This window comes from Salmo salar, chromosome ssa20 (assembly GCF_905237065.1).
Source record: "Salmo salar chromosome ssa20, Ssal_v3.1, whole genome shotgun sequence".
NCBI lineage: Eukaryota > Metazoa > Chordata > Actinopteri > Salmoniformes > Salmonidae > Salmo > Salmo salar.
In genome coordinates this window covers 47751228-47778296 of record NC_059461.1, presented here as the reverse complement: position 1 = coordinate 47778296, position 27069 = coordinate 47751228, and the positions used below count along the sequence as shown (strand labels likewise).

General features: G+C 44.5%; 1 protein-coding gene across 2 annotated transcripts; it reads right to left on the bottom strand.

Annotated features, from left to right (window-relative positions):
• Positions 1 to 669: 669 nt before the first annotated feature.
• On the bottom strand, positions 670 to 25466 carry LOC123729224 (inositol-trisphosphate 3-kinase C). Of its 2 annotated transcripts, XM_045703499.1 has the most exons (8): positions 25282 to 25466; positions 15122 to 16503; positions 5451 to 5550; positions 5111 to 5324; positions 4171 to 4375; positions 3823 to 3924; positions 3629 to 3700; positions 670 to 3007 (listed from the first exon to the last, which is right to left on the bottom strand). In XM_045703499.1, the coding sequence occupies exons 2-8, from the start codon at positions 16343 to 16345 to the stop codon at positions 2798 to 2800; spliced, it is 2127 nt and encodes a 708-aa protein (XP_045559455.1). In that variant the 5' UTR covers positions 16346 to 16503; positions 25282 to 25466; the 3' UTR covers positions 670 to 2797. The 2 variants fall into 2 exon arrangements, with proteins under 2 accessions (XP_045559455.1, XP_045559456.1); XM_045703500.1 differs by lacking the exons at positions 15122 to 16503; positions 25282 to 25466 and adding an exon at positions 9917 to 10758.
• Positions 25467 to 27069: the final 1603 nt, after the last annotated feature.

The window sequence follows — 27069 nt, the reverse complement described above, 5'->3', positions numbered from 1 at the left end:
AGTCATTCCACAATGTAATGCTCACAGGAACCATATAATATACTGTCCCCTTCATATGTATTTGGACAGTGAAGCTAACATTTTTTAAATTATACTCCATTTTGGATTTGAGATCAAATGTTTCATGAGGTGACAGTACAGAATGTCATCTTTTATTTGACAGTATTTTCATACATATCGGTTTTACTGTTTAGAAATGAAAGCGCTTTATGTATCTAACTCCCCCCATGTTAAGTCTTAAGTATTTGGACAAAGTCGCTTAGTGTATTAAAGTTGTCAAGTTTAGTATTTGGTCCCATATTCCTTACACGCAATGACTACATCAAGCTTGTGACTACACACTCGTTGGATGCAGTTTGTTTTGGGTTATGTTTTGCCCAACTTTTGTCTACTTTAATACACTGAGTGAATTTGTCCAAATACTTAGTGCTTTCATTTCCAAATGGTAAAACATATGTATGAAAATACCATCAAATAAAGCTGATATTCTATACTATCGCCTAACATGAAACAGTATCTCAAATTTTAAATGCTGGAGAAAAGAGCCACATTAAAAAATACATTTGCTTCACTATCCAAATACATGCGTAGGGGAATGTAAAAACCCTTTCCATCAATATGATTCATACTTCTGATAAGTTTGGTGTCGAATAATGTGGAGACAAGGGGTTTCAGATTAGAAAGACTTGAGCTTTTAGTTCCAGTTTATTGCAATCCATGGTATTCTAGACAAAGAGAGCAAGGACCAGTCTCAATCCTCTTAACATTCATAGTTGTGTCCCCCAGCATCTTGTAATGCACTGTCTCCTGAAGTACAGCACAGAGGAAAGACTTATCCAAACGATAAAATATACATCGTAGACCTACCCTAATACACAGTCCAGCTCTCAGCCACACACAACCCAAGCAGTCTGAAAGCTGGTAACTGTCAGGTTAAGATAAAGAAGAGGATACATGGTACTTAAGATAGACTTTGTAAACAATACATTGTTCCAGAATATATACTCCCAAAATGTGTACTTTTATGGTGTGGAATATTTGAGAGATGTCAACAGTAGAAACAGGATTCCAGTTCCATGATGTCAATGCTGACATCAACATATCAGTCAGTCACACACAGAACCCCTCTATTTCCTAGCTAGAGAAATCTGCTCACACCACAAATACACAAACACTGTTGTCTGACTGTTGAAAAATATGGAGTAAGACTTGGATGGGAATGTTGGCTGACAGATCTACAAATCCAGAGACACAAGACCTGACACCGTTCAGAAAAGGTGTCAAATACGGTCATCAGCAGAAACGCATTAAAAACTGACGACTGTCACTGTCGTTTGTGTTTGCATATTTATATCTAAACTTAGAGGAATGGTAGTGTTAAACCAACATTATCTCAAGAAAAAGTGTACCAAAAGAAGGGCAGATTCAGAATCCTCCTTCAATTAGAAAAAAATAGTCACCACAATGTCATCTTTGATCTCAATCATTCTATATTAAATCAGATTCACATTAAAGTCTGATGTGTGGATGAACGTGTCATAAGAATCAGTAGCTCATTCATTCCAGTTTCAGGTGACTTGTTCAACTAGTAATTTCAGTTGTCAGGCCAATCGTTACCCATCCCAGAAAAAGTAAGTATCATTGAACTAAAGGAGTAATGATCACAATTATACAGATGAGTCAACTGACATTCACCGGGAAATGGTTTGCTTATAAAAGAACCTGGGACACCAGACCGAATCCATATTCAGGGACACACAGGCAGGGCTAGTTTTGTTCAGTGGCTTTTGTGAGGTACCCATTTGTGCAATACAGTCTAGTTATCGTGACCACCAAGGCATGTGCCCACTAGGAGGGAAATTAAAGAAGAAAAAACATTTATCTTATCTATTAGTTCAGTGGTTCCCAACCTTTTTCGTGTTACCGTACCACCAACTGAATGTTGCTCTGCCCAGAGTACCCCTGAAGTACCCCCTCGTGTGCATTTTACCAGTAGTCCTATGGTCTCCTGAGTCTTCTCAAGTACCCCCTGTGGATGGACCAAGTACCCCCAGGGGTCCTAGTACCCCTGGTTGGGAATCACTGTTAATTTATCTGCTGGGTCAACTCCGCCAATACGCAGGTCAGACTAATCAACAACAGCTTCCAGTTTTCACCATGGGTCAAACCAACTTAGAAAAAAATATGTTACACACATCAGTTCATACTTTGGGTTAACTCTCCAGCAAACTTTGGAATGATAAAAAAAAAACACAAAAAAACCTATCTAGGCACAGAAAAAAAGTACAAAGAGTAAAGAGGCTATTTGTGAAGCCAAACAAATTAAATAGAACTGTATTTACATTAAAAGGCTGAGCACCGGATAAAGTTGAAAATATACATGTTTTTCCAGTGTTTCTAGTGTTGACATATATATAAAATAGTTTTAAAAGCATAAAGTCAAGTGGTCCATAGTGAAAATAAAACATTGCTCCTCTAAGGTCACTTGAGGAGGATATATCTCATTGGAAAAGTTCAGTACATTATCATCATACTTGTGATAATATGCAGGTAGTGTGTGTGTGTGGCAGTGATAGTTGACGTCATAGCTCTTATAATGAGAGAAGGGATGACACACCACTGGTTCCTCACTCTGTCCACCCTGCTCCATGTGCTCCCTCGCTCTCTTTCACGGTCATCGTCTTTTCCATCTCTCCAGTCTCACATCTACTTTGGGTAATGACCAGTTCCATCTGTTCGACCCCAACGACATCCTCTGCTCTGACAAAGATGAGAGTGTTCTCTCTCTCTCTCTCTCTCAAGGGCTGGGGGGGAGCATGGTACTGAGGATGTCTATGAGATTGTCCAGACCCCACAGGTAGCCATCCTCGTGGTTGCCCTCCATCCAGGGGGTCCGGTGGTCCAGGGTGAGGAGGTCAGGCAGGGGCACAGTCTTCCCAAAGTCTATCATCCACACACGGGCCTGCCCCGACGCATCATGCACAAACAGCAGGGAGCTGCCCACCACCTGGGAGAAAACAGGACAGTCGAGTTCAGTATGTCAGTGTTTTAAAGCTGCACTATGCAGAAATCGCTCCACCATTTCCTGGTTGTTAAAATTATAATAGTTTGCCTAATTTCAGTTTGTGACAAAACAAGCATGTATAGTGTACAGAATCATTATACCATCTAAACCACTTTGAAATATCTTTTCCATAACGAAAAAAATATTGTATTTTAAGCTGGTGTACAAAACTGAAAGTAAAATAGGTTTAGGGTTTGGCCGTGCTAGGCCGTCATTGTAAATAAGAATTTGTTCTTAACTGACGTGCCTAGTTAAAGGTTCAATTAAAATCAAATAAAATTATTAGGGCACATAGAACAGATCGTCTGCTTCTTAGACTTGCTTTCAATGAGGATGACAGATCTTTAACTCACATTTCTATGTGAATTTGGTTAGGTAGCCCAAAAAGTCACATATTGCAGCTTTAATAAGGAATTTCAATCATGTTCATATCAATCACATTGAATCATAACCCAGCAAAGAGGTTTGTTGAGGGAAAGTAATCATACCGAACATTACTGTAAATATTGTCTTAATTTATTGTCAGTAAGAAAAGCAGAGTTCAATGGCGTTTCTGTGTGTTACCTCATGTGTTCTGAAGAACTGTGATTTCTCCAGCACGGATCGCAGCTCCTTCAGACGTTGCAGGTAGACTTTCTACCAGAGAGAGAAGGGGAGACAGTCAAACAGACGGTCAATCTGAAGGGGCTGATTAGCTCCCCTAGAACTCAAGTTCCCTTATGTGCCACCTGGCTAAATGTCCCTCTAGAAACACGTACCAGGATCTGAATGTTCCCATCCACAAAGTCTCCCAGGGCCTGCATGACCTGCTCCCTGTGTTTGGTCTTCTTAAAGTTGGTGTTACACGTCCCGTCTGCTCTCTGCACAGCACAAATGACAAACAGTATTTAGTCTCGTTATTGATGCAGTGAAAATAAACGTTTTAAATAAAAAATGATGTAAGCTTTATGTGATATCTTTTTGAGTGCGGATCCATCATACCCATTTCCTTGTCTCATTATTGTGACCTGGAACAAGTTACTGTGCACATGCATTTGAAAAACTAAAACTACTTTTTTCCAATCCCCTCATTTTGACCCCCAGTATAACCCAGTGTGCCCCCTGACCTTGATGCCCTCGATACGGAAGCCCAGGGTGGCAGTGGAGCTGAGGGTTTCTCTCCATTGCATGTATCTGGGCTTCAGGATGCCTTGTTGGGCTCTCTCCTGATCCGTAGGGGCCCCGGGGTCCACGGCCACCATCTTCTCATACATGTCCCTGCGGAGCCGCGGATGCTCCCTGGCCTTCAGTAGCTCCTCCTCCAGGTAAGTCCTGATAGGACAGGGAAGACAGGGTTAGTGGGCCAGCTCATTATCGAACAGCGGAGTTACCTAACAATAGTGATCTCCTCTCCAGCATTGGTCCTGGAGAGTCTCAGGGCATGCAGGATTTAGTTTTGCACTGATGAAGGTGGACTGACTGAAAGCTCAGCTAATTTTTGCCTCCAGCGCATTCACTAAATCGGTTTTGGATGTGTGGTAGATTCTGCCTATTATTTTCCAGCTCAGTACTGAAACACCTAACTCGGGGCCTCCTGAGTGCCACAGCAGGCTAAGGCACTGCATCGCAATGCTAGAGGCATCACTACAGACCCGTGTTCAATCCCGGGCTGTATCACAACTGGCCGTGATCGGGAGTCCCAAAGGGCGGCACATAATTGGCCCAGCGTTGTCCAGGTTAGGGGTGGGTTTGGCCGGGAGGGCTTTACGTGGCTCATCGCGCTCTAGAAACTCCTTGTGGTGGGCCGGGCACCTGCAGGCTGACCCCGGTAGTCAGTTGAATGGTGTTTCCTCCGACACATTGGTGCGGCTGGCTTCCGGATTATGCGGGCGGGTGTTAAGAAGCGCGGTTAGGAGGGTCATGTTTCGGAGGACACATGACTAGACCTTCGCCACCCGAGCCCGTTGGGGAGTTGCAGCGATGAGACAAGATTGAAAAGGGGGAGAAAAGGGGGTAAAAATAATAATAATTAAAAAATAAATACAAACTCTTCCCCTGTTCTCTCACCTGCTGCCCATCTTGCAATCCATGATGGAGGGAGAGTCAAAGTCAGCCAGGAGGTCGTCCATTAGGTTGTAGTCCTGTTCGTCCCTCTGCACCACGCCGTAGTAGCCAGGGACATAGGGCCGCAGTGTGTCCCCCATCAGCTTCGACAGGCACAGCTGCTCACACTCACAGTAACGCTTCAACAAACGCCCATACTCCCCCGCATGGAAGTTACCTACGAGACAGAGGAGGGAGAGAGAGAGACCAGAGAGAATGTGTGAAAGAAAGGTCAGCAGGGACAGAGAAACACACAGAGAGAGAGAGAGAAAGCAGAGAGAGAGAAACAAAGAGTGGTGTATACCTGCGTGGCCGGCGAGCTGCACCCAGGGATAGCGCTTCTTAAAGGACACAACGAAGGGAGACCAGTGCACCATAGTTTTCAGCTTCTGCCACTGCTTGGTCTGGAAGGAGAGATGCAACAAGATGGGTTACACACCACCAGTCAGCTAAACTAGTGGTTTAAACATGGTTGTCCTGACTCATTCCTACTCGGGCCACAGCAGAAAACTGGATAGAAAATGTTGTTTCACTTATCAGTGGGTCATAAGACCATTTGAGAGGTTGGTCAAAATAGTTTGAAAACAAATGATCTAAAAAAGACACACCACAGAGACATTTATGCAGAATCGACAGGAGGGAGAGAGTGAGAAGTCCCAGCCCACTTGAGCCAAGGCCAGGTACACAACGTTTCTCACAGCCCCCGTTCGCAAAACATTGACCAGAACCATCACACTGGTTCCACAGTAAAAAAATCTGAATAATAACGAAAACACACGCCCCTGGCCTACACAGGAACACTGTGTGAGTTTGATTGAGTAGGTGTGGGAGTGTGTGGGTTTGCTGCGAGTCTGCTTGGGTATCTGTGAATGTGTGTACGTGCAGTAAGTGTGTGTGTGTGTGTATAGAGTTGGTTTATCTTTATTGGAAAAATACAGCAAGGTCACTATGCAAGGGCCTTTGACGCAAGCAAGCAGAGGAGAACACACAGCATCGATTATACACACACGTCACTGACTAGGAAATGATACTGTATGTGTGTGGGAATTCACAGAAGGGAGAGAGAGAGAGAGAGAGAGAAACAGAAAGAGATAGGGACAGAGACAGATAGAGAGACAGAAGGAGAGCGCAAAGGTAGGGAAGACAAAATGTTTGAGAAAAGAGACAAGAGAAAGAAGAGGGAGGCAGAGGTCCTCATCAAATAAGTAATTCAGTGGAAGGACAGTGTATCATAAACCAGTCTTTAATGATCATTAACAATCCCCAGTCTGCGAAAGAATGCATGCCCCACTTCACTACAGCCCACTACAACCAAACAAACCCAGACAATGTTTGTCTGTTTGCCTGATTCCACACTCACGCATTCTTTCTACTGGACTGCTGTAACTTTGTGCTGAATGCAGAGAGTGAGGAACGGAGTAGTAAAAAAAAAGACTATTCATAAAATATCTCAGAATAGGAGTGCTGATCTAGGATCTGTCCAGGGCTCCCGAGTGGCGCAGCGGTCTAAGGCAGTGCATCTCAGTGCTACAGTCCCCGGTTCGAATCCAAGCTGAATCACATCCGGCCGTGATTGGGAGACCAATAGGGTGGCGCAAAATTGGCCCAGTGTCGTCCGGGTTTGGCCGGGGTAGGCCGTCATTGTAAATAAGAATTTGTTCTTAACTGACTTTCCTAGTTAAATTAAGGTTAAATAAAAAATATATTATTCATTATTATCTAAAAGGCAAACTGATCCTAAATCAACACTCCTACTATGAGACACTGTGGATACTGAATGCATGGTAAAGAACAGAGCCAGAGCAGGCCTGTAAGCCTAGTAGTCAGAGTCCCGTGGCTGGTCAATGCCAACAGAGACTTCCGAGCTCTAAAGCTCTTTACCAGCTTAACCCAAACATAACCCTTGCCTCAGAGCAGACGACACATTCACACTCACAATTTTCAACCTCTCCTTGTCCCAGTCTGTATTCCCCACATGTTTTAAGGTGACCACCACCATCCCTGTTTCTAAGAACTCTAAGGCTTCATGCCACAATGACTACCGCCCTGTAGCACTCACTTCTGTAATCATTAAGTTCTTTGGAAGGCTGGTTATGGCATACATCAACACCGCCATCCCACTCACTCCAATTTGCATACCGCCCCAACAGATTCATAGACGACGCAATCTCAACTGCTCTCCACACTGCCCTCACCCACCTGGATCAGAGGAATACCAATGTGAGAATGCTGTTCATTGGCTACAGCTCAGCGTTCAACACCATTATCCCCTCCGAGCTCGTCACCAAGCTTAGGACTCTGGGTCTGAACACGTCCCTCTGCAATTGGATCCTGGGCTTCCTGACAGGCCGACCCCAGGTGGTGAGGGTAGGCAACATTACGTCCACCGCGCTGACCCATAACACAGGGGCGTGTTCTTTGTCCCTTCCTGTACTCCCTGTTCATCCACGAGTGCGCGCACACACACACCATTACCAAGTTCGCTAACGACACAACAGTGGTAGGGCTGATCACCGGCGACGATGAGTCTGCCTACAGGGAGGAGGACCTGACAGTGTGGTGCCGGAGCAACAACCTCTCCCTCAACGTCAGCCAGACCAAGGAGCTGATCATGGACTACAGGAAACAGACTCCAACCACCCAACCCGTAGACTATTCTCTCTGCTGCCGCACGGCAAGACGTACCGGCGCATCAAGTCGGACAACAGGCTCTTGAACAGCTTCTATCCCCAAGCAATACGATTGATAAATGGCTAACAAAATAGCCACATGGACTGTATTTGCACTGTCTCTATGCACACTCACACACGGTCACTCCAACACACACACACACACACACTCCATTTGCTCACTCGTACATAATATACACATACATTTATACTGACTCTACACACCCACTCACATGCAAGCTGCTGCTGCTCTGTTTTATCTTACATTCTGTTGCCTAGTCACCCTACGCCTATACATATCTACCTGTGCGTTCAGCTAAGTCAATCACTTTATCTATCATTCTCTCTCTCTGTCCCTCTCTGAGCTGAGCATTGGGTGCCACTCCAGGGGGTCTATACCCCTTCTAAACAGCCATCTTCTCCTCTTTCACTCCCCTCTCTCATCCACTCCTTTATCTCCCACTCGCTCTCTCCTGCAGTTCAGGCCAGACAGCTTAATGAATGGCCGGGGGGGGGTCAGATGTAACTCAGTCCCCTCTATTAGATTTCACCCCCCCATCCTCCCATCTCCACCTCCTTCATTATTACCTGACCTGAATGACCCTGGAGAGGAGACTGATGACACGGAACCTCTCACTTGATCTTCTTTCTCCTTCCCTCACTCTTGCCCAAACTCTGACCTCACTTCTCCTTTTCGTAATCCCCATACTTTTCCCTTCATCAAAGTATCACTCTCCCTCTCTCTCTCTCTCTCTCTCTCTCTCTCCTGCCTTCACTCACTGCTTCCCGCGGTCATCCTAATCCCCTCTACTCCACTATTAACAGCAGGGCTCTGTCCCTTTGGCCCCTTCCTCCGTCTTTTCTTCCCTTCATCCTACACCACACTCTTGGAATGCGTCTGGCTTCTGTCATAACGATAGCAGCCATGAAACACACACACGCGCGCGCACACACACACACACGTCAGTAGTGACATTCTGGACATCGGTGTTGTCCACAAGAGGAACAGAAAAGCTCTGTTCTGACCACAAGGTCAAAAACTAACAGTTGTGAAGCTCTGACCTACAGCCCTGACGTCTATTCGGACAGCAACCATCATCATAAATCCACCCTGGCTTACCACCGCCTTAGCCCAGATGGAGACGTCAACTCAGAGCACCTTATTAACACCCATGACATTATTACACTTTTTCCTAATAAAAAAAAGACAGCTCCTAGGTGTCACAAACCTGGTCAAATAAAGACAAGATTTGATTGTGTCGGACCTAACAGAGACAATATACACCTGACCCAGCCTACAGACCCGTCCATATTAGCTCATGCCAAAGCAGATGTATTTCTCGCTGTAGGAGGATGATCTAACTCACCTGTAGAGACCTGCCTCAACTAGATAGGACAGGGTCTGTAGCAGCGACTACCCAGCATACCAGAGAGAGGAGATACCGTGTACCTGCCCAGCTCATAGCTACTCCTGGAGAGAAAGACAGCCTTCTATGCTGGATTTACACCAGGGGCGCGTTGTGGAATGTTCAGATATAAATACGCTATGTGGAACAAACATGCCTCTCTGACAAGTCGAATAAGGAATCACGTCGGCTCTATTCGTGGCATTTGTATTGGCGACGTTCGACAACGTGGTCCTGACGTCTTCACCTGTCCACACCTACGTATATTATATCTATGACTATAGAAGACCAGGGTGATCTGACTTCACCTCCTAGTTATACTATACTTAAGCAATAAGGCCCGAGGGGGTGTAGTATATGGCCAATATACCACGGCTAAGGGCTGTTCTTAGGCAACGTGGAGTGCCTGGATACAGCCCTTAGCCGTGGAATATTGGCTATATACCACAAACCCCGAGGTCCCTTATTGCTATTATAAACTGGTTACCGATGTAGTAATTAAAAGAGTAAAAATCTATGTTTTGTCATACCTGTGGTATATGGTCTGAAATACCACGGCTTTCAGCCAATCAAAACCACCCAGTGTATAACGTACTGTATCTAAGCCTGCCCTCACCTGTTGACATTCGTCTCCCATCCATCTCAGCTCTTCCCAACAGTACTTCTAATCTGTGTCTCTCCGTCTCATCTCTTACCTGGCAGACAGAGCAGTAGTGGAGCAGCAGACCGGCGCTGACACAGCCACACACAGACACAGAGAGGAGGTGAGAGCGTAGCCAGTCCCACACACTCCGCACCATCAGCACAGGGTCTCCAAACGTGACCTCCACGAGCGTCCGGCGCTCCATCAGACTGTCCCTCAGTTAGCCTAGCGGGGTTAGCATTTAGCCTTGCCCCTCGCTCTGTATGTCACTGTTAGCCTAGCATGAGCATGTAGCGTTACCTCTGACTGATAGAAGCTATCTGTCCCTCAGTTAGCCCTGCAGCATTAGCAGTCAACCAATGTAATTGCCTGGCTTTGTTAACTTGTGTTCTGGTGAACCTCCCCTCTCATATGAGGTTACACTATAATCCCTCTCCCACTGAGCCCTCCCCCTCTCTCACTGCCTTATCTTTAACACCAACTCGTTTCGGTCTTCTCAGCAGCATTTTGTCACCCTCTTACTGTACCACTGTCTCCCTACATGATATTCTCTTCTCCCTCCCCATCTCGTGCTCGCTCTTTAACTCGTCACTCTCCCTCCTCGCTCTCTCTCACTAATCTGTAATTTAACGCTCAATTTTCCCTCCAAATTCATTATGACCTCTGCCCCCCTTTGTCAATTTTCCCTCTCCAAGTTTCTTTCCCCTCTCTCACACCAACTGCCTTTCTGATATCCTCTCAGTCTGTTTATAGTAGTCTCTCCCTTTCTCTAATCCCTCCATCAGCCTGTACTGAGCCTGTGTCCTCAGAAATCCAGAGTCCCTAGTGACATACATGACTGTAATACCTCTTTAGTCTACACTACTTTGACAACACATACTAGTCACAGGAAATAGACTAGGTCCGGAGGTCGTGTGGGAGACATCTACCCCAGCTACCCCCTGAGTAGTATAGTGTAAAGACAATGGCTCTCCCACACCACATGTTCATGCAAGAATTACCTTAATACCAGCACACAGCATTTTTGCTCTGTTAGCTAAATTGAAAATGAAAGGATTTCAAAATATCCACACATATTTTACTCGTGTAAATCCAGAGAGACAAGTGAGAGAGAGAGAAAGAGAGAGAGCAGTAGTGGGGAAAAGGCAAAACCCTTGAAGTGTGTGAGTATAATGCAAAAGACATCTATCTACCTAACGTAGCCAATTCTGTTTTGTCATCATGCTGGAGCCAAAGTGAATTACTGGATTGGATATTCAGAGGAAAACAACATTTCTAAATACCACTAACCCAGGTTTTTTTCCCTCTTTCTCGCTCTCTCAAACCCAGATCTCCTTGGAAAACAGTGGCAATTGTTACTGATTGGACTATCCGGACTAAACAAAGAAAATGTAAATCCACTAGAGTACTCCCCTATAGCTCCCTCTAAACCCTCCCCCGCTGTCCGGTTTCTCTTTGTCCCTCAGAGAGGTATGAAGCTTCTTATTTACAAAGGGGGGGTACTCCCTGTTTTAGTGCTCACAACACCAGTGTGATGTGGTCTTTAAAGACGTCCTCCAACTATTTTTTTAATTTATTTTCTGTTGAAAAGTGATATCCCAAGTATAAAGTGTGTACTGTGTGTGTACAGTAAAGTACACACACTAGAGGGTAAAAAAAACTACAACATGTTGCGCAAAATAGTTTTTTTTAGACAACCGCAAACTTCAAGGAGTTAGTTTGATGTGTGGCTCAGTTGGTAGAGCGTGGTGTTTGCAACGCCAGGGTTGTGGGTTCGATTCCCACGGGGGACCAGTACGGGGAAAAAAATAAAAAGTTTGAAATGTATGCATTCACTACTGTAAGTCGCTCGGGATAAGAGCGTCTGCTAAATGACTAAAATGTAAATGTGATGTCAGATTGATGGCCTTCCCCCTTGCTTGAGGAACAATAGATGCGCAATGGAGAACAAAAGAGGAAAGCCCCCCCCCCCCACACATACTATGTCATGACTTACCTGGACCACCTATTGAGATGTACCTTTTGTTAAGTAAATCTTGGGATATCGCTTTTCAACAGGAAAAGTAAAACATAAAAATTAAAAAATAAATAAATAAAAATCGCTGAATGAGGTCTTACTTTTAGGTGTGATGCTGCTCTTTTTCAGGCCTCGTTTACATGTAAACCAAACCTTCTGCTCTCTGTGGCATGAGCTCAACCACAGCCCAGTTAACACACCCCAAAAAAACAGAAGTCTAACACAAATGTGTGTTGCTTTTGTGAACACTTACAAATATGTGTGAGAGTGCTGCAAGTTCGCAATTGTGAGTTGCATAACGGGAGTTTGTGTACCAGTTGGTTCTTGTGTATGCACGTGGAGCATGCTCTGTATGAGCTGGTATGTGTTGTGGGGTATATTGTAGAGTGTGTGTGTGGAGAGGGAACTTTATCGCTCCTCCACTTATCTATATTTTCCTCTGCATTCTGTTCCACTGCCTGTGAATCAGCGGAAAACCTTATGCCGTGGTGCAAGGCTAGACGGGGGAAGATGGCGTCAGAGAAATGAAGGGATGATGCAGCCAGAAAGAGACTACGAAATAGGTTAAAAGAAATGTGAATAATGCAAGACGTTACATTCAAAATACAGACCAAGGAGAGAGAGAAAATGAAAAAAAAGAAACAGCGCCATATATGGCAATGATGTCGCCTAGCAACGCAACTGCCTTCAGCCCAATTTTCCATGACACACTCTGAGCTGTGAATGTGAGACGGCAGAGTGTGTAGTGTGCGAGCGCGTGCCTTAAACTCTGAATATGTATAGTGTGAGCAGGCAAGTGTCTACTATGTACATCATTAAGCACAAAAATTAACAACTGGTTTGGCCACGCTTTGAAAGCCTACAGTAAGTCAATAACAACAAAGGCCCCAATACTACCACAAGCGACAACACTCCTCAGTGGTGCCGTATCACACCAGCTAGATCCAAAATGGATGCCCTAGTACAGTCACTCACTCCTCGGTACTTCGCTATGTTCCAGATAGTCAACCATAACAGTAGTGGGGGGTGATCTATAAGATGGTAACTGCTGACCAACCCCCTTTCACCTAGACTACATTCACGCGTTAACAAGGATGACACAGACACACGCAAATATGGAAATATCTGAACTCGCAGAAGATAAAGCGAATTGGAGATAAAGCAAATGTGTCAGGAAAAGAGAGAGCGAAACAACGTACAGTTGAAAAACAGCTTCTATCTCAAGGCCATCAGACTGTTAAACAGCCATCACTAACATTGAGTGGCTGCTGCCAACATACTGACTCAAATCTCTAGCCACTTTAATAATTACAAATTGGATGTAACAAATGTATCACTGATCACTTTAAACAATGCCACTTTATATAATGTTTTCATACCCTACAATACTCATCGCATATGTATATACTGTACTCTATACCATCTACTGCATCTAGCCTATGCCGTTCGGCCATCGCTCAGCCATATATTTATATGTACATATTCTTATTCATTCCTTTACACTTGTGTGTATAAGGTAGTTGTTGTGAAACTGTTAGGTTACTTGTTAGATATTACTGCACGGTCGGAACTAGAAGCACAAGCATTTCGCTACACTTGCATTAACATCTGCTAACCATGTGTATGTGACCAATAAAATTTGATTTGAGCAAAGGGATAGAGCTATGGCTTAAGTGCTGAATTCAGGATGTTTGGGTACATTTTCTTAAGGCTCACTCTCACCACACACACACACACCAATGCCATCGAAATAGATCAGTCACTATGTGTTATTCGGAAGGCCATCTCCCTCTCAGAGACATGAACAAACAAGGACTGAACAGATGTCCTTCTGAAGTAGTTTCTCTCACAAACAAAGGCACATTGATTATGCACTCAGAGAGAGACAGAAAGTAACAGGGAGAGAGAGAGAAAATGTGTGTGTGTGTGTGTTGGTGATATGTAACATGTGGAAATTCTAGTATTTCCACAGTCTTTCTCAGTGGTGACTTCCAGGATTCACACCATTCCTGTTCAGGAAGAGAGCTTGCCTGATTTTCAATTGGTCCATTTCCAGGAAAGACATCCTGTTTTTGAGCTCCTGTCATTCCAAGCATTTCTGGTCAGGGCGCATCAAAGGCCTCTGACTGGGGAGGGAAACGTCATACATTTACCACCGTAAAAGGCTAGAGCTGGATCACACACGGGACAAAACAAGAACAACTTGTGTTAATCTAGCCGAGCTCATTGGCGACAATCACGGTTAAGGGTCATAGTGGTTGGGGGTCATGGGTGAAGAGTCACTCAGGAGTCAAAGGTTCACGATCACCAATAAAAAGGCCCTATTTATTGGCTTAGGAGTATTATGTAAGAGACACCAAAAGTTAACCTGGCCCTCTGATAGGCCAGCCGATTTCCATCATATTGTTTACTCCCAACGGATCCTTTCTGATCTATGTATAAATACAATTGCACTCCAAACTCCATACGTGTTCCATTTTTTTTTATTTTTTACTCTTGACACAGCCATTGACCTAATAATATTCACGACACACCCTGTGGTAGGAGCACATGGCCTTGGTGGCTTTGTGTATGTGACGTGAGTGAGATACAGAGACGTCAGCTAAGAGTACATCTGACACGGAGGAATTAACATTTTTTGAGTGCTGTGTGTTTTATTGACATGCAGTGTGTAAGTCAACAAATGGGGGTGTGGTACTGGAACATGCATAAACCAGTGAACGTCTGCTCTGCGCATTAGGCCATTCGTTTTAATCATAGTGCATCTCATAACTGAAAAAAAAGACTTGGCCTTATATCAATAGCATGAGGGCATACAACTGTAGCATGGAAGTGTGTGTGTGTGTGTGTACAGAATGTTGTCTAATAAAAACCACGAGGTGGCATACACCCAGAGAAATGATCTCGTGTAGAGGTGCTGACTAACTGTGAATAAACTGCAAGCTATACAAATAAAGAGAGTTTACCCCAATAAATCACCCGGAGTTTATATAGAGAGTGTGCAACGCTCTTTATTTATTTGTGTACAGAAAGTAAATAGGCCTGTGTGTGTATATCTATGTGCCCATCTTTGGCAATTCTAGCCAACATTTAGGACCGATTATAGCAAAGGAGTTTAACATAATACTACTGTGTGTTTTTGTATGCAACTTCATACAGATGATAAACCTCTAGTCAGCAGACCTCCACCACATTTATCGCACAGTAAAAAAAAAAAATATATATATATGGCACACTTACCCCCGAGCCTTCGTCTGGGCTGCCCAGCGTGTTGCATATGACTGGGGACAGGCTGGGCTCGATGTCGCTGCCGGTGAAGTCATCCTCGGACTCCTCAAAGGACGAGGCGGAGGACAAGCAGCCGGCGGAGGACGAGTTGGAGAGCTTTCTGTGAAAGCGCATTAGCGCCGGGGAGCCTCCGCAGCCACTGTCCGAGCATGGGGACTCATCGGCGTGTGGTCCCAGCGATGATCCACCGACTCCGAGTCCCATGGTCCTTGGATCTAGTGTTTCCTGGGTCAGACTGGGGCTTAGATCTCTGGTTATAATAAGCTTTGGGATAGTACCGGGGAAACTTTGGCTACCTAGTGGACTTTGGACCTGTCCGTGTGGCTGTGTTGGAGAGTTGGTCGACGGGTCCTCCTGGTTCCCCGACTCAAATGAACAACTGTTTTGATCATTTTTCCTGACAGCTTCGGGCTCACGGGAAGCAGTGAGAAAGTTAGATTTGGTCATTTCTACCTCTGTGTGGGGTATATCATACCGTATCGGTTCTGACACGCCGTTTGTGAGAGGTTCGTCCAAACGCAAGCTCAGTGATGCCAGGGTCCGTCTTAAATTCTCCTTGTCAGATGTGCGCCAATGGACTGAACCATCCGGTTGTACAGCCCCCGATACCCCCCTGACCTCCGAAGCAACCCCACCCTGTTTATCAAATCCGAATGGCTGGTTTTCCATGGCCCTAGCCGGGGCATTCCAGACATGGTCTTCTCCCGTTGTTTCTGGGCCGCTGCGCTGCGTAACTGCGCAGCGGGTTCTGTCGAATCCTCTGGCCCGTGTTTCCAAGCCCGTCGCATCGAAGGACGAGTCGACCGCTCCCTTGCTCACAGCGTCACAGTCGAGAGCCTGTATATGTTCATAATTAATTCCAGATGGATATTCGGCGACCGGGGTGGTGTGGTCCACTACCCCCGACTCAGTCTGGCCTCTCAACAACTTCCCCCGTCCGTGACCACGAAGGGTTTCCGAATTTCCTGATCCGATTACCAGCCCTACCTCTGGTTGACCTGTGCTTGGCGAAGGCAACTGCTTCGTTTTCCTCCGATTCCTGTAAAACCGGTCACACCTTCGCTCCTCGCTGGTACATCTGCGAATAGGGAGTCGTTTGGATGTTTCGGTTGGTTTCCACTTCGCTTTGCCTGGAGCGGCGGTGGAGTACGAGAGACCACGGCACGTTTGGCCCATTCTGTACACGGTAGTAGTAGCGCGCAAGTCACACCTTCCAAGATGTATCACATTTGAAACAATTCGCACTGTGCTACAAAGTAACACGAGTCACGTGCTACACTCATTGTTGCCAATGATGAATGACAGTTACAGGAACATGCTTGAATGTTCCATATCTGCAAGAAAAAAAAAGATGAAAACAGTTTTAGAATATTTTGCCAAAACACTAGTCTACTGCTTTCCATTTGGTCTTGTCTATGTGATAGTTCAATAAACAACGTTATAAGGTACAAGGGACACAATTTTGCTTTCATTAAAGAGATAAGAGTGATATTTGTGTCTGTGTGGAGGGTGAACAAAAATAAATTTGGCTGTAAAACAGGAACGCTTTTTAAAGTTTTTTTTGTGCCTTTTGAGGCCAATAACTTAAGATACATTGCTTTGCTCATGTTTCTTGCAACGGGATTGTTGCCTCGAGTCTGTTTTGTTTGGCTTGCGATGGATGGTTTAGGCCAGAGCTCAGAGCCCTATACTACAAATCAGGGTTGAAGAGTTAAAGCCAATGTATGCTTCGATCTGAACATTTGGTCTGAGGATTCGTATGGAGGGTGTGACGCAATTCGCGGAACCTCTGGAGGCCAAATCTACCTCCATATAACATTGCTGTGTGCCTCTCAAATGTTGTAACAACGCGAAGTGCTCTGTATAGCTCCGCGTTTACATAATTGTTTTGACGGTAGGTGGGGGCGTGAGGTCCTGTATAAACACAAACTCACTTCCTTGGCAACTTCCTTCACAGCAGCTCTGCGAAGCGTAAAAAGTATGTTTGCTCTGACATCTGTGGAGGCCGCATCGCAGTAAACGCGGTATTGCCACTGCAGATGGCTGATTGATCATGCTAAGATTTTTTACCGAGATAACTTTGGTCCACTCTCAAGTTCAACTCGGGATAACCAGTACCACGAAAGTGGCTCACCTTTTAGCCAGGTACATTTCTATGGCAACGAATCCTTCAGAACTAACCTGCTCCAGGGCGTGCTAACTCCATTTATCCCGAATGAAGAGTCTGAGCCACAAGTTGGGGACCAATGAAATCAGATTCCCTCCACCTCGCAAAGATTACATCGCCATCGTTTGAGGAAGATGACTGATTCTATTCTTTATTAACTCAATGTTTTTTCGTTTGTAAAACCTTTTTTTGAATGTTAAAATACCTATCACACATTTAAATATGACAGAATGCATTTGAACCTCCACACACAGTAACACTTTTGTATGGAAATATTATTATTTTATTGATAGGAGTGGGGGATAAGCACACCGAAGACGGCATTGAATATCAGTAATAAAATAAAGACTGCACTTCAAAAAAGCCAATTTCCCCACCATTGCTGAATTTCCCTAAACTTGTCTTTCATTTTGATTTCGGCACAAATGGAAATGTGGCACGGAGTCGCACATGGATTGATGTTTCAGCATTGTCTCAGCATGGGCAGTTACAAGCCTACAAACCTTTTTTATTTCAATGTTCACCTAAAAGGACATACCCAAATCTAACTGCCTGTAGCTCAGGACCTGAAGCAAGGATATGCATTTTCTTGTACTGTTTGAAAGGAAACACTTTGAAGTTTGTGGAAATTTGATATCAATGTAGGATAATATAACACATTAGATCTGGTAAAAGATAATGCAAAGAAACATTTATTTTTTGTTTTGTTCCATCATTGAAATGCAAGAGAAAGGCTTAGGACTCTAGGCGCAATTTACATTTTGTCCACTAGATGGCAGCAGTGTATGTGCAACGTTTTAGACTGATTCAATGATCCATTGCATTATTGTTCAAAATGTTGTATCAAGTCTGCCCAAATGTGCCTAATTGGTTTATTGATACATTTTCAAGTTCATAACTGTGCACTCTCCTCAAACAATAGAATAGTATTCTTTCACTGTAATAGCTACTGTAAATTGGACAGTGCAGTTAGATTAACAAGAATTTAAGCATTCTGCCCATATCAGATATGTCTACTATGTCCTGGGAAATGTTCTTGTTACTTACAACGTCATGCTAATCACATTAGCGCACGTTAGCTCAACCATCCCGCGGGGGGGCACACCGATTCTGTAGAGGCTAGAGTAAGCGCCAGGTGGATGAGCAATATCCTCCATCAAAGGACAGATGAAACCCGAGCTGAAATGTGAAGCTAATTTAAGCTGACTAACTCTAGAAAACCCTGAGTAGATCTAGCTTGCTTCATAGTATACAACTCTGGTCTAGGCCTACCTAAAGCAGAGAGGAAGAGTCGAAGCGAGAGGGTTTACTCCTCCAAAAATCTGTCCACATTAAGCAGATCGTTATTTATTAAGCAAGTGAGGAGTTTTTGTATGGTTTTTGTATGTTTTTGTATGTCGAATTTAGTTAAGATAAAAAATATATTGCTATTTTGATACCTAAGGCTAATTTGATCTAATAGAAGTTTTGTAATGCTTAGGTTGTACGAGTGTACTGATATAAGTGTGATGTGTGTGACACATATCCCGGGAACTTTGAGCAAAAGCACTTTGTATCGGAGTTGTCCCTGTTGAAATGTTAGACGGTCTATGCATCTCACTCTCCACTGAATACAGGTGGTTGACGTCAACACTCCTCATCAAATATTTTAAAAAGTATTAAAATAACATGTATCCACCAATCTAAAGAGAGGAATAGACGGGATCTTGACAGTCCACCGTTCCGCTTTTTGGGCAATGGATCCCATTGTTAGGGCGGTGGCACAAGCAACTCGTCATTATATCTACACTGAACAAAAATATGAATGCAACATGCAACAATTTCAAAGATTTTACTGAGTTATAGTTCATATAAGGAAATCAGTCAATTGAAATAAATGTATTAGGGCCTTATCAATGGATTTCACAAGTGGGAATGCAGATATGAATCTGTTGGTCGCAAAGTAGGGGCGTGGATCAGAAAACCAGTCAGTATCTGATGGGACCATCATTTGCCTCTTGTAGCGCGACACACTTCCTTCACATAGAGTTGATCAGGCTGTTGATTGTGGCCAGTGGAACGTTGTCCCACTCCTCTTCAATGGCTGTGCGAAGTTGCTGGATATTGGCGGAAACTGGAACGCGCTGTCATACACGTCTATCCAGAGCATCCCAAACTTGCTCAATGGGTGACATGTCTGGAGAGTATGCAGGCCATGGAAGAAGTGGGACATTTTCAGCTTCCAGGAATTGCGACATGGGGCTGTGCCTTATTATGAGGAACCATGAGGTGATGTCGGCGGATGAATGGCACGACAATGGGCCTCAGGATCTTGTCACAGTATCTATGTGCATTCAGATTGGCATAAATAAAATGCAATTGTGTTCCTTGTCCATAGTTTATGCCTGCCCATACCATAACCCCACCGCCACCATGGGGCACTCTGTTCACAACATTGACATCAGCAAACCACTCGCCCAAACGACGCCATACACGCTGTCTGCCATCTGCCCGGTACTGTTGAAACCGGGATTCATCTGTGAAGAGCGCGTACCATCGAAGGTGAGTATTTGCCCACTGAAGTTGGTTCTGATGCCGAATTGCAGTTAGGTCAAGACCCTGGTGAGGACTACGAGCACACAAATAAGATTCCCTGAGACGGTTTCTGACAGTTGGTGTAGAAATTCTTTGATTGTGCAAACTCACAGTTTCATCAGCTGTCCGGTGGATTTTGCAGTTAGTTTTATAACTAATATCATGCAGTTCTACTCATTTTCCCAAGGGGCAGAGTGAAAAATTAACAGTTTTACAGCTACTGTCCTGCAATTCTACACATTTTGCAATAGGGGGGTGCCGTTTTCAATATGATAACTGATGATCAATGGGCCCCACTCCAGTCGGTATATCAACCATGCTTACTACGAGTTTAGATAGCTGGCCGCTAGACTAACTTACCAATCTAAAAATATTTAGATGACATGGGCTAATTAAGTGACTGCTGATGCACAACCAAATTTCGAAATTGGACCTTGTGTATTCTATTACTCTAACTCTCAACAGTAAGCTGAGACCCCGACTGAGCCCCCCCCCCCCAAAAAAAGTGTTTATTTGTATTTTTTATTGGTCCGCGGGCCGCCAGTTGTCCATCCCTGCCCTACAGAATAGAGATAATCTAGACATTGGAATGGGGTCAGTTCAGTTTCTAGTTTGTGACTCTGAATTTGACATTATGACTCATGACTTCCTACAAGCCTCTCAGGCTGGTGTTTGAGAAAAGGATCAACTGTGTGTTGGAATGTGACCTGCTGACCTGGGTTCCACAATAGACAAGAGACTTGCGTTTTTCCACGTGTGGATTTAAATAGTCCTATGCATGATCTATGCATCATGCCAATACAATAAACTGACTCATAATCATGCGGTCTGACTATAATATCCAGACAGAACGAGAGCAGCATGAGAGTAGAAAGTCAGGAAGGAGTGCTTAGGCACAGGAAATTAGATGGGAAAGATAGTATTTTTTTTTTTATATTAGTTTATTTAGTAAATATTTTCATAACTCTATTTTCTTAAAACTGCATTGTTGGTTAAGGGCTTGTAAGTGTTTCACAGTAAGGTCTACACCTGTTGTATTTGGCGCATGTGACAAATACAGTTTGATTTGACTTGATAAGGATGATGACAACACCGTGCTGTGTTGACACAACCCTTACGGATAGGGATGTTAGGTCACATACGACGTCCTTTTAGGGAAACTGGTCAATCCAAATAGCTGCGTATGGAGGAAATTGCAGCGATTAACACACATAACTGATGGTAAGATACATTTAGCAACCAAGCAGACACATAATAACCTAGTATGGTCATACAAAAAGATTAATGATGAACACATTAACAAGTTAGCCTAATGTAGGAAGTTGAAGGTTGCAGCCGCTACGCCACCTTGTTTGACACGGTGAGGTCCTCGGATAAATACTAAATACTACTAAACATGAACAAAACACAGGTTCTTCACGTCAGGGGTGGAGCATAGAAATGACAAGACATATTGCAATAGAAAGGTTTTTTTTTCTTCTGTAGCAGCAAGTTTATTTTTTATTTTCTGTAGTAGCAAGCAGCCATTCTCTCAATATCACCATTAATAATCAACTAGCAATAATCGCAGCGCTCTGCACATATCAAACATGATCTTCAGCGCTACCGCTTGTAAAACAACATATCCAATAGTTAGATTCAATATCAAATTTCAACAACAATTAGAAAAGTGCGTAGTTGAGGAAGGCGTTCTCAGGAAGACGGAGAGCGGATCTGGAGGGATATGAGGACTCATGGCGCAAGAACACTTACAACGGATTTGGATTAGGCCACACTGTCCCCACTCTTGACCTCCAAGAGCACACAAACCTGTAGCTCGTAGACAGGTCAGCTGAACTCTTCTTTTTTTAAATTTGAATTGGCGGATCGCAACCAACTGAAAGGTGCATACACTGCCCTGGGGTGTGAGGCCGGTCACAGCCTCCCTATTCATATACTGCTCCAAAAAATAAAGGGAACACTTAAACAACACATCCTAGATCTGAATGAAAGAAATAATCTTATTAAATACTTTTTTTCTTTACATAGTTGAATGTGCTGACAACAAAATCACACAAAAATAATCAATGGAAATCCAATTTATCAACCCATGGAGGTCTGGATTTGGAGTCACACTCAAAATTAAAGTGGAAAACCACACTACAGGCTGATCCAACTTTGATGTAATGTCCTTAAAACAAGTCAAAATGAGGCTCAGTAGTGTGTGTGTCCTCCACGTGCCTGTATGACCTCCCTACAATGCCTGGGCATGCTCCTGATGAGGTGGCGGATGGTCTCCTGAGGGATCTCCTCCCAGACCTGGACTAAAGCATCCGCCAACTCCTGGACAGTCTGTGGTGCAACGTCGCGTTGGTGGAGACATGATGTCCCAGATGTGCTCAATTGGATTCAGGTCTGGGGAACGGGTGGGCCAGTCCATAGCATCAATGCCTTCCTCTTGCAGGAACTGCTGACACACTCCAGCCACATGAGGTCTAGCATTGTCTTGCATTAGGAGGAACCCAGGGCCAACCGCACCAGCATATGGTCTCACAAGGGGTCTGAGGATCTCATCTCGGTACCTAATGGCAGTCAGGCTACCTCTGGCGAGCACATGGAGGGCTGTGCGGCCCCCCAAAGAAATGCCACCCCACACCATGACTGACCCACCGCCAAACCGGTCATGCTGGAGGATGTTGCAGGCAGCAGAACGTTCTCCACGGCGTCTCCAGACTCTGTCACATGTGCTCAGTGTGAACCTGTTTTCATCTGTGAAGAGCACAGGGCGCCAGTGGCGAATTTGCCAATCTTGGTGTTTTCTGGCAAATGCCAAACGTCCTGCACGGTGTTGGGCTGTAAGCACAACCCCCACCTGTGGACATCGGGCCCTCATACCACCCTCATGGAGTCTGTTTCTGACCGTTTGAGCAGACACATGCACATTTGTGGCCTGCTGGAGGTCATTTTGCAGGGCTCTGGCAGTGCTTCTCCTGCTCCTCCTTGCACAAAGGCTGAGGTAGCGGTCCTGCTGCTGGGTTGTTGCCCTCCTACGGCCTCCTCCACGTCTCCTGATGTACTGCCCTGTCTCCTGGTAGCGCCTCCATGCTCTGGATACTACGCTGACAGACACAGCAAACCTTCTTGTCACAGCTCGCATTGATGTGCCATCCTGGATGAGCTGCACTACCTGAGCCACTTGTGTGGGTTGTAGACTCCATCTCATGCTACCACTAGAGTGAAAGCACCGCCAGCATTCAAAAGTGACCAAAACATCAGCCAGGAAGCATAGGAACTGAGAAGTGGTCTGTGGTCCCCACCTGCAGAACCACTCCTTTATTGGGGTGTCTTGCTAATTGCCTATAATTTCCACCTGTTGTCTATTCCATTTGCACAACAGCATGTGACATTTATTGTCAATCAGTGCTGCTTCCTAAGTGGACAGTTTGATTTCACAGAAGTGTGATTGACTTGGAGTTACATTGTGTTGTTTAAGTGTTCCCTTTGTTTTTGAGCAGTGTATATTTCTCTTATCTAGACCTGTGTTTCTGCCACAGGAGGTTGGTGGCACCTTAATTGGGGAGGATGGGCTCGTGGTAATGGCTGGAGCAGAGTAGGTGGAATGGTATCAAATACAGCAAACACATGGTTTCCATGTGTTTGATGCCATTCCATTCGCTCCGTTCCAGCCATTATTATGAGCCGTCCTCCCCTTAGCAGCCTCCACTGGTTTCCGCCTAATGTTCTGGAGTGTGAATTCATTACACTTAGTGACACAAAAAGGGAAAGGAAAAAGGATGGTAAAAAACGAAGAAAAATTGCTCTACCAACTAACCCTACACCCATTAAAACCGCACCACTATTCCACTATTTGTCCCTATCCGATCCTTCACCAGGCCCGCAGCCTGGGAGGACGGGACACTATTGTTCAACACACCTTGTAACACTTCTTCAGTAAAATCTCGTACACCCAAGTCTTCTCTGCAGCTGCCACCCCGATATCTATTTTCTGCCATTTATGTTCAATTTCTGCGGTACAGTTGATAACCATGGCTATGAACGCTAAGAAACCAACCTTACTGAAGCACATGTTATTCCTATCACTCTCTACTGATCTTGGCCTACTCACAGGGAGCCTCTTAGGATCCCTCACCCTGCACCCATCTTCTTCTACTACTTTCTTCACTGCCTCAGCATATGACACCTTCTGTAATACTCTGATAATGGCCACCTCAACCTGCTTTTCTCTCACCGGACACCTCTGATGTCCAGCACCATGGGTTAACACACAACTTATTCAATTGACACTACACATTTCTTTGTCTCATGCCCTCTTGCACACTTCTCACATCTATAAATCTCCCTCTTACACACTGCTACAACATGACCATAAGCTTGGCACCTAAAACACCGTAATGGGTTCAGGACAAAAGCTCTCATGGAATAACTGACACATCCCAACTTGACCTTGTCGGGTAGACTCTGCATCAAAACTCAGCAGGACAGACAGTGTCTTTTCTGTTTTACCACGCTCTCCACCAGGTCTGCATCACACCAAATGGCGGGCATCACAGACACCGGGAATCTTCAATTTCAATTGATCCTCCTTAACACTTAACGCCACCCCAGTTATTCCTCCTTTCAACTGCGCCCTGCTCCGGAGAGCAGGGCGCAGTCACCCAACCTGACACCACATATGGATCAGCCAGTAGGCAAGGATCCATTCTTATCAAAAAATCTCACTCCGACTGTGCCGGAATCATCTTTATCATCATTGGGATGAGGCTCGAACTCCGCGGTTTCACCGCACCTGCCACCGCAGGTAATTCATCCTCGCTCTCGCCGGGTTAAACTTTTGAGCTACCGCGTATGTTTTTTTTGTACTAGACACCAATCTTCCCCACCACACCGCTTCTCTCTACCCTTAGATCCTTTCCTTCTTCCCCTCTTTCCAATAATGTCCATATCTCCATGCTCTTTCCACTCCTTCACCCGCTGTAGTAGCAAGCTGTTCAAATGGTTCTTGTATGTTGAATTTGCCGTCATGTCGCATCGACTCAAAAAGCTTTAACTCCGGGCATTTATATACAAAATACCGCCCCACACACATAGGCAGCACCTGGAACTAATTACAATTAAGTGACGCATGTCACACTAAGATATACACACTATGATGATCACAATAAATGTTAGAAGATACATATAGGCTACAGAAATTGAAACACATGAAATCCATGGTCAAATGGTATACTGATGAGCAGAGAGCCAAAGTTTAGATTTGATGTTATCACCCCTGATATCAATAAGAGATCAAATAGGCTACAAAGCACCATAAAAAACAACTACTTCTCCAAAGAGTATCAGACTTTCTCCACAAACTGAAATGAAAACTTACCATCAGTCAAGTGTTCTGCCAATAACCTGTTGTTTATCCTTGCTTGTTAGGCTGGGAACAAGAGTCTTAGTGTGATATCTATCTATATCTGCATGTGGAGGGGATGTGAATGCAGCTTATTGGTTTGCTGTGTGTGTGTTCAACTGATAGAGGAAGAACATGTCAAAATACTTGCTCACTGAGCATGAGCAAAAATCTTGTTGCTCAAGTTGCTTTTCTTGTTCTTCCTCTTCTTCTTCTATGGTATTATGGTGGTCCGCAAACATACGTCAGAGGTGCATGCCGTCACTGTACAGGGTAGTGTACGAGATTTTAGACAACACTAATATTGATTCCAAATAATTAAAAAAAGACAAAGAAACAAAATCAATGTTCTTCTTTAGTCAGGTTAAAATGTCAACTCTGATCCACACAGGCTATGGGACCTGAGAAGGAAGAGCATTTTTGGACAGTATTCCGTGCAATGTACTGGAGACCCAATAACTTTTCAGCCGTAGATACAATTATGGCCAGTTTCGTGGACTTCTTGTTCAGTTGGGCAGTACAATTATTCACATGTGCAACAAATGCCACAAAATCCACCTTCTTCACGATCAGCATATCAGCTTCCCTCAACTGTTTGAACGACACTCTGAATCTCCAAAGGCTGCAGGGCGTCCACTGCCATATCATCAGCTCCACTCGCTCCTTCAACTATTTCACGTGCCTCCATGTAGGAGACCTGCTGTACAGCCCTGACCCTTGCTATTTTAAACTCCTTTACCCTAACCAGGCACTCAGAGGAATTGGGAATGTGATTTCCAGCACAATTGCAACACCGTACATCCTCAGATTCTTCAACAACATTCCTTCAACAATTTTGCAATTCCGGCAAAACCTGGCTTGGCCACGAAAGCGCTCACTGCATATCTCACATATCCCAGCTTCACATGTGAAGGGAGATACTCTTCGTCAAACATCAATAATACAGACAGGCTTTCCTCTTTTCTTCCATCCACTACATGGTTCAGACAGCGCGCTCCAACAACTCCTGATATGTTCCTTCATAAACCGCAAGGCCTCAACATCCAACGCGACACCTGCGATGACACCTTTTAACGGGGCTCTGCTCCAAAAATCTAAACTCCACTTCAAACGTCGATAGTTTGTAGAGCCTTAATGCCTTTTCCTTCTGCTCTTTCCACACACAACAAATCAAAACAAAACCACTTCTCCCCAAAAAAGCATAATTGTTAGTGAATTGTATTCCAACCAAAAACCTACACTCATTTACAACTTTAGCCCTTTTTGTTCCATTTTCAAGTTCAGTCCACCTTCAATATTCCTCCACTCCAGAAACCGTCATCCTTCTCGTCCTCTAATTGTATCTGGGTAGCGTCTCCGTTCCGTCTGGCCATGCTGGATCCATCTTCCTGCCGGTCCCCAACACTCGCAGGAAGTGTCCCTTCCGTTTAAGTTGCTCACAACACAACACGTTTTATGACACAGATAGAAATACACACCCTCAACAGATATAGCCAAGGCCACTCTCATAATAACCTTTGCCCAAGTTATAGCCAGATAATAGACAAAGTTAGGCCCTATGTGTGGTTCTGTTCAAGCAAATACATATTATAGTGAGTAGAATTCATCATATGTGATAAACTGAACATTATAACAACTCACTGAATCAGCTTTTAAAAGCAGAAGCATACATGTTTTCTTGTGTAGGCTAAGGTACTGTATTTCATTCAGGGCTCCACATTTACTTTTTAAAGTGGTAGCACTGGTGCTCTCAACTTTAAAAAG

Excerpts from the sequence above, each read along its gene's own strand:
- LOC123729224 (XM_045703499.1), bottom strand. The coding sequence starts at position 16,345 with ATGGGCCAAACGTGCCGTGGTCTCTCGTACTCCACCGCCGCTCCAGGC. Across the intron at positions 5,325-5,450 it reads GCAGCTCGCCGGCCACGCAG|GTAACTTCCATGCGGGGGAG; the intron begins GTATACACCACT and ends TCTGTCTCGTAG. Across the intron at positions 3,008-3,628 it reads AGTTCTTCAGAACACATGAG|GTGGTGGGCAGCTCCCTGCT; the intron begins GTAACACACAGA and ends GTTTTCTCCCAG.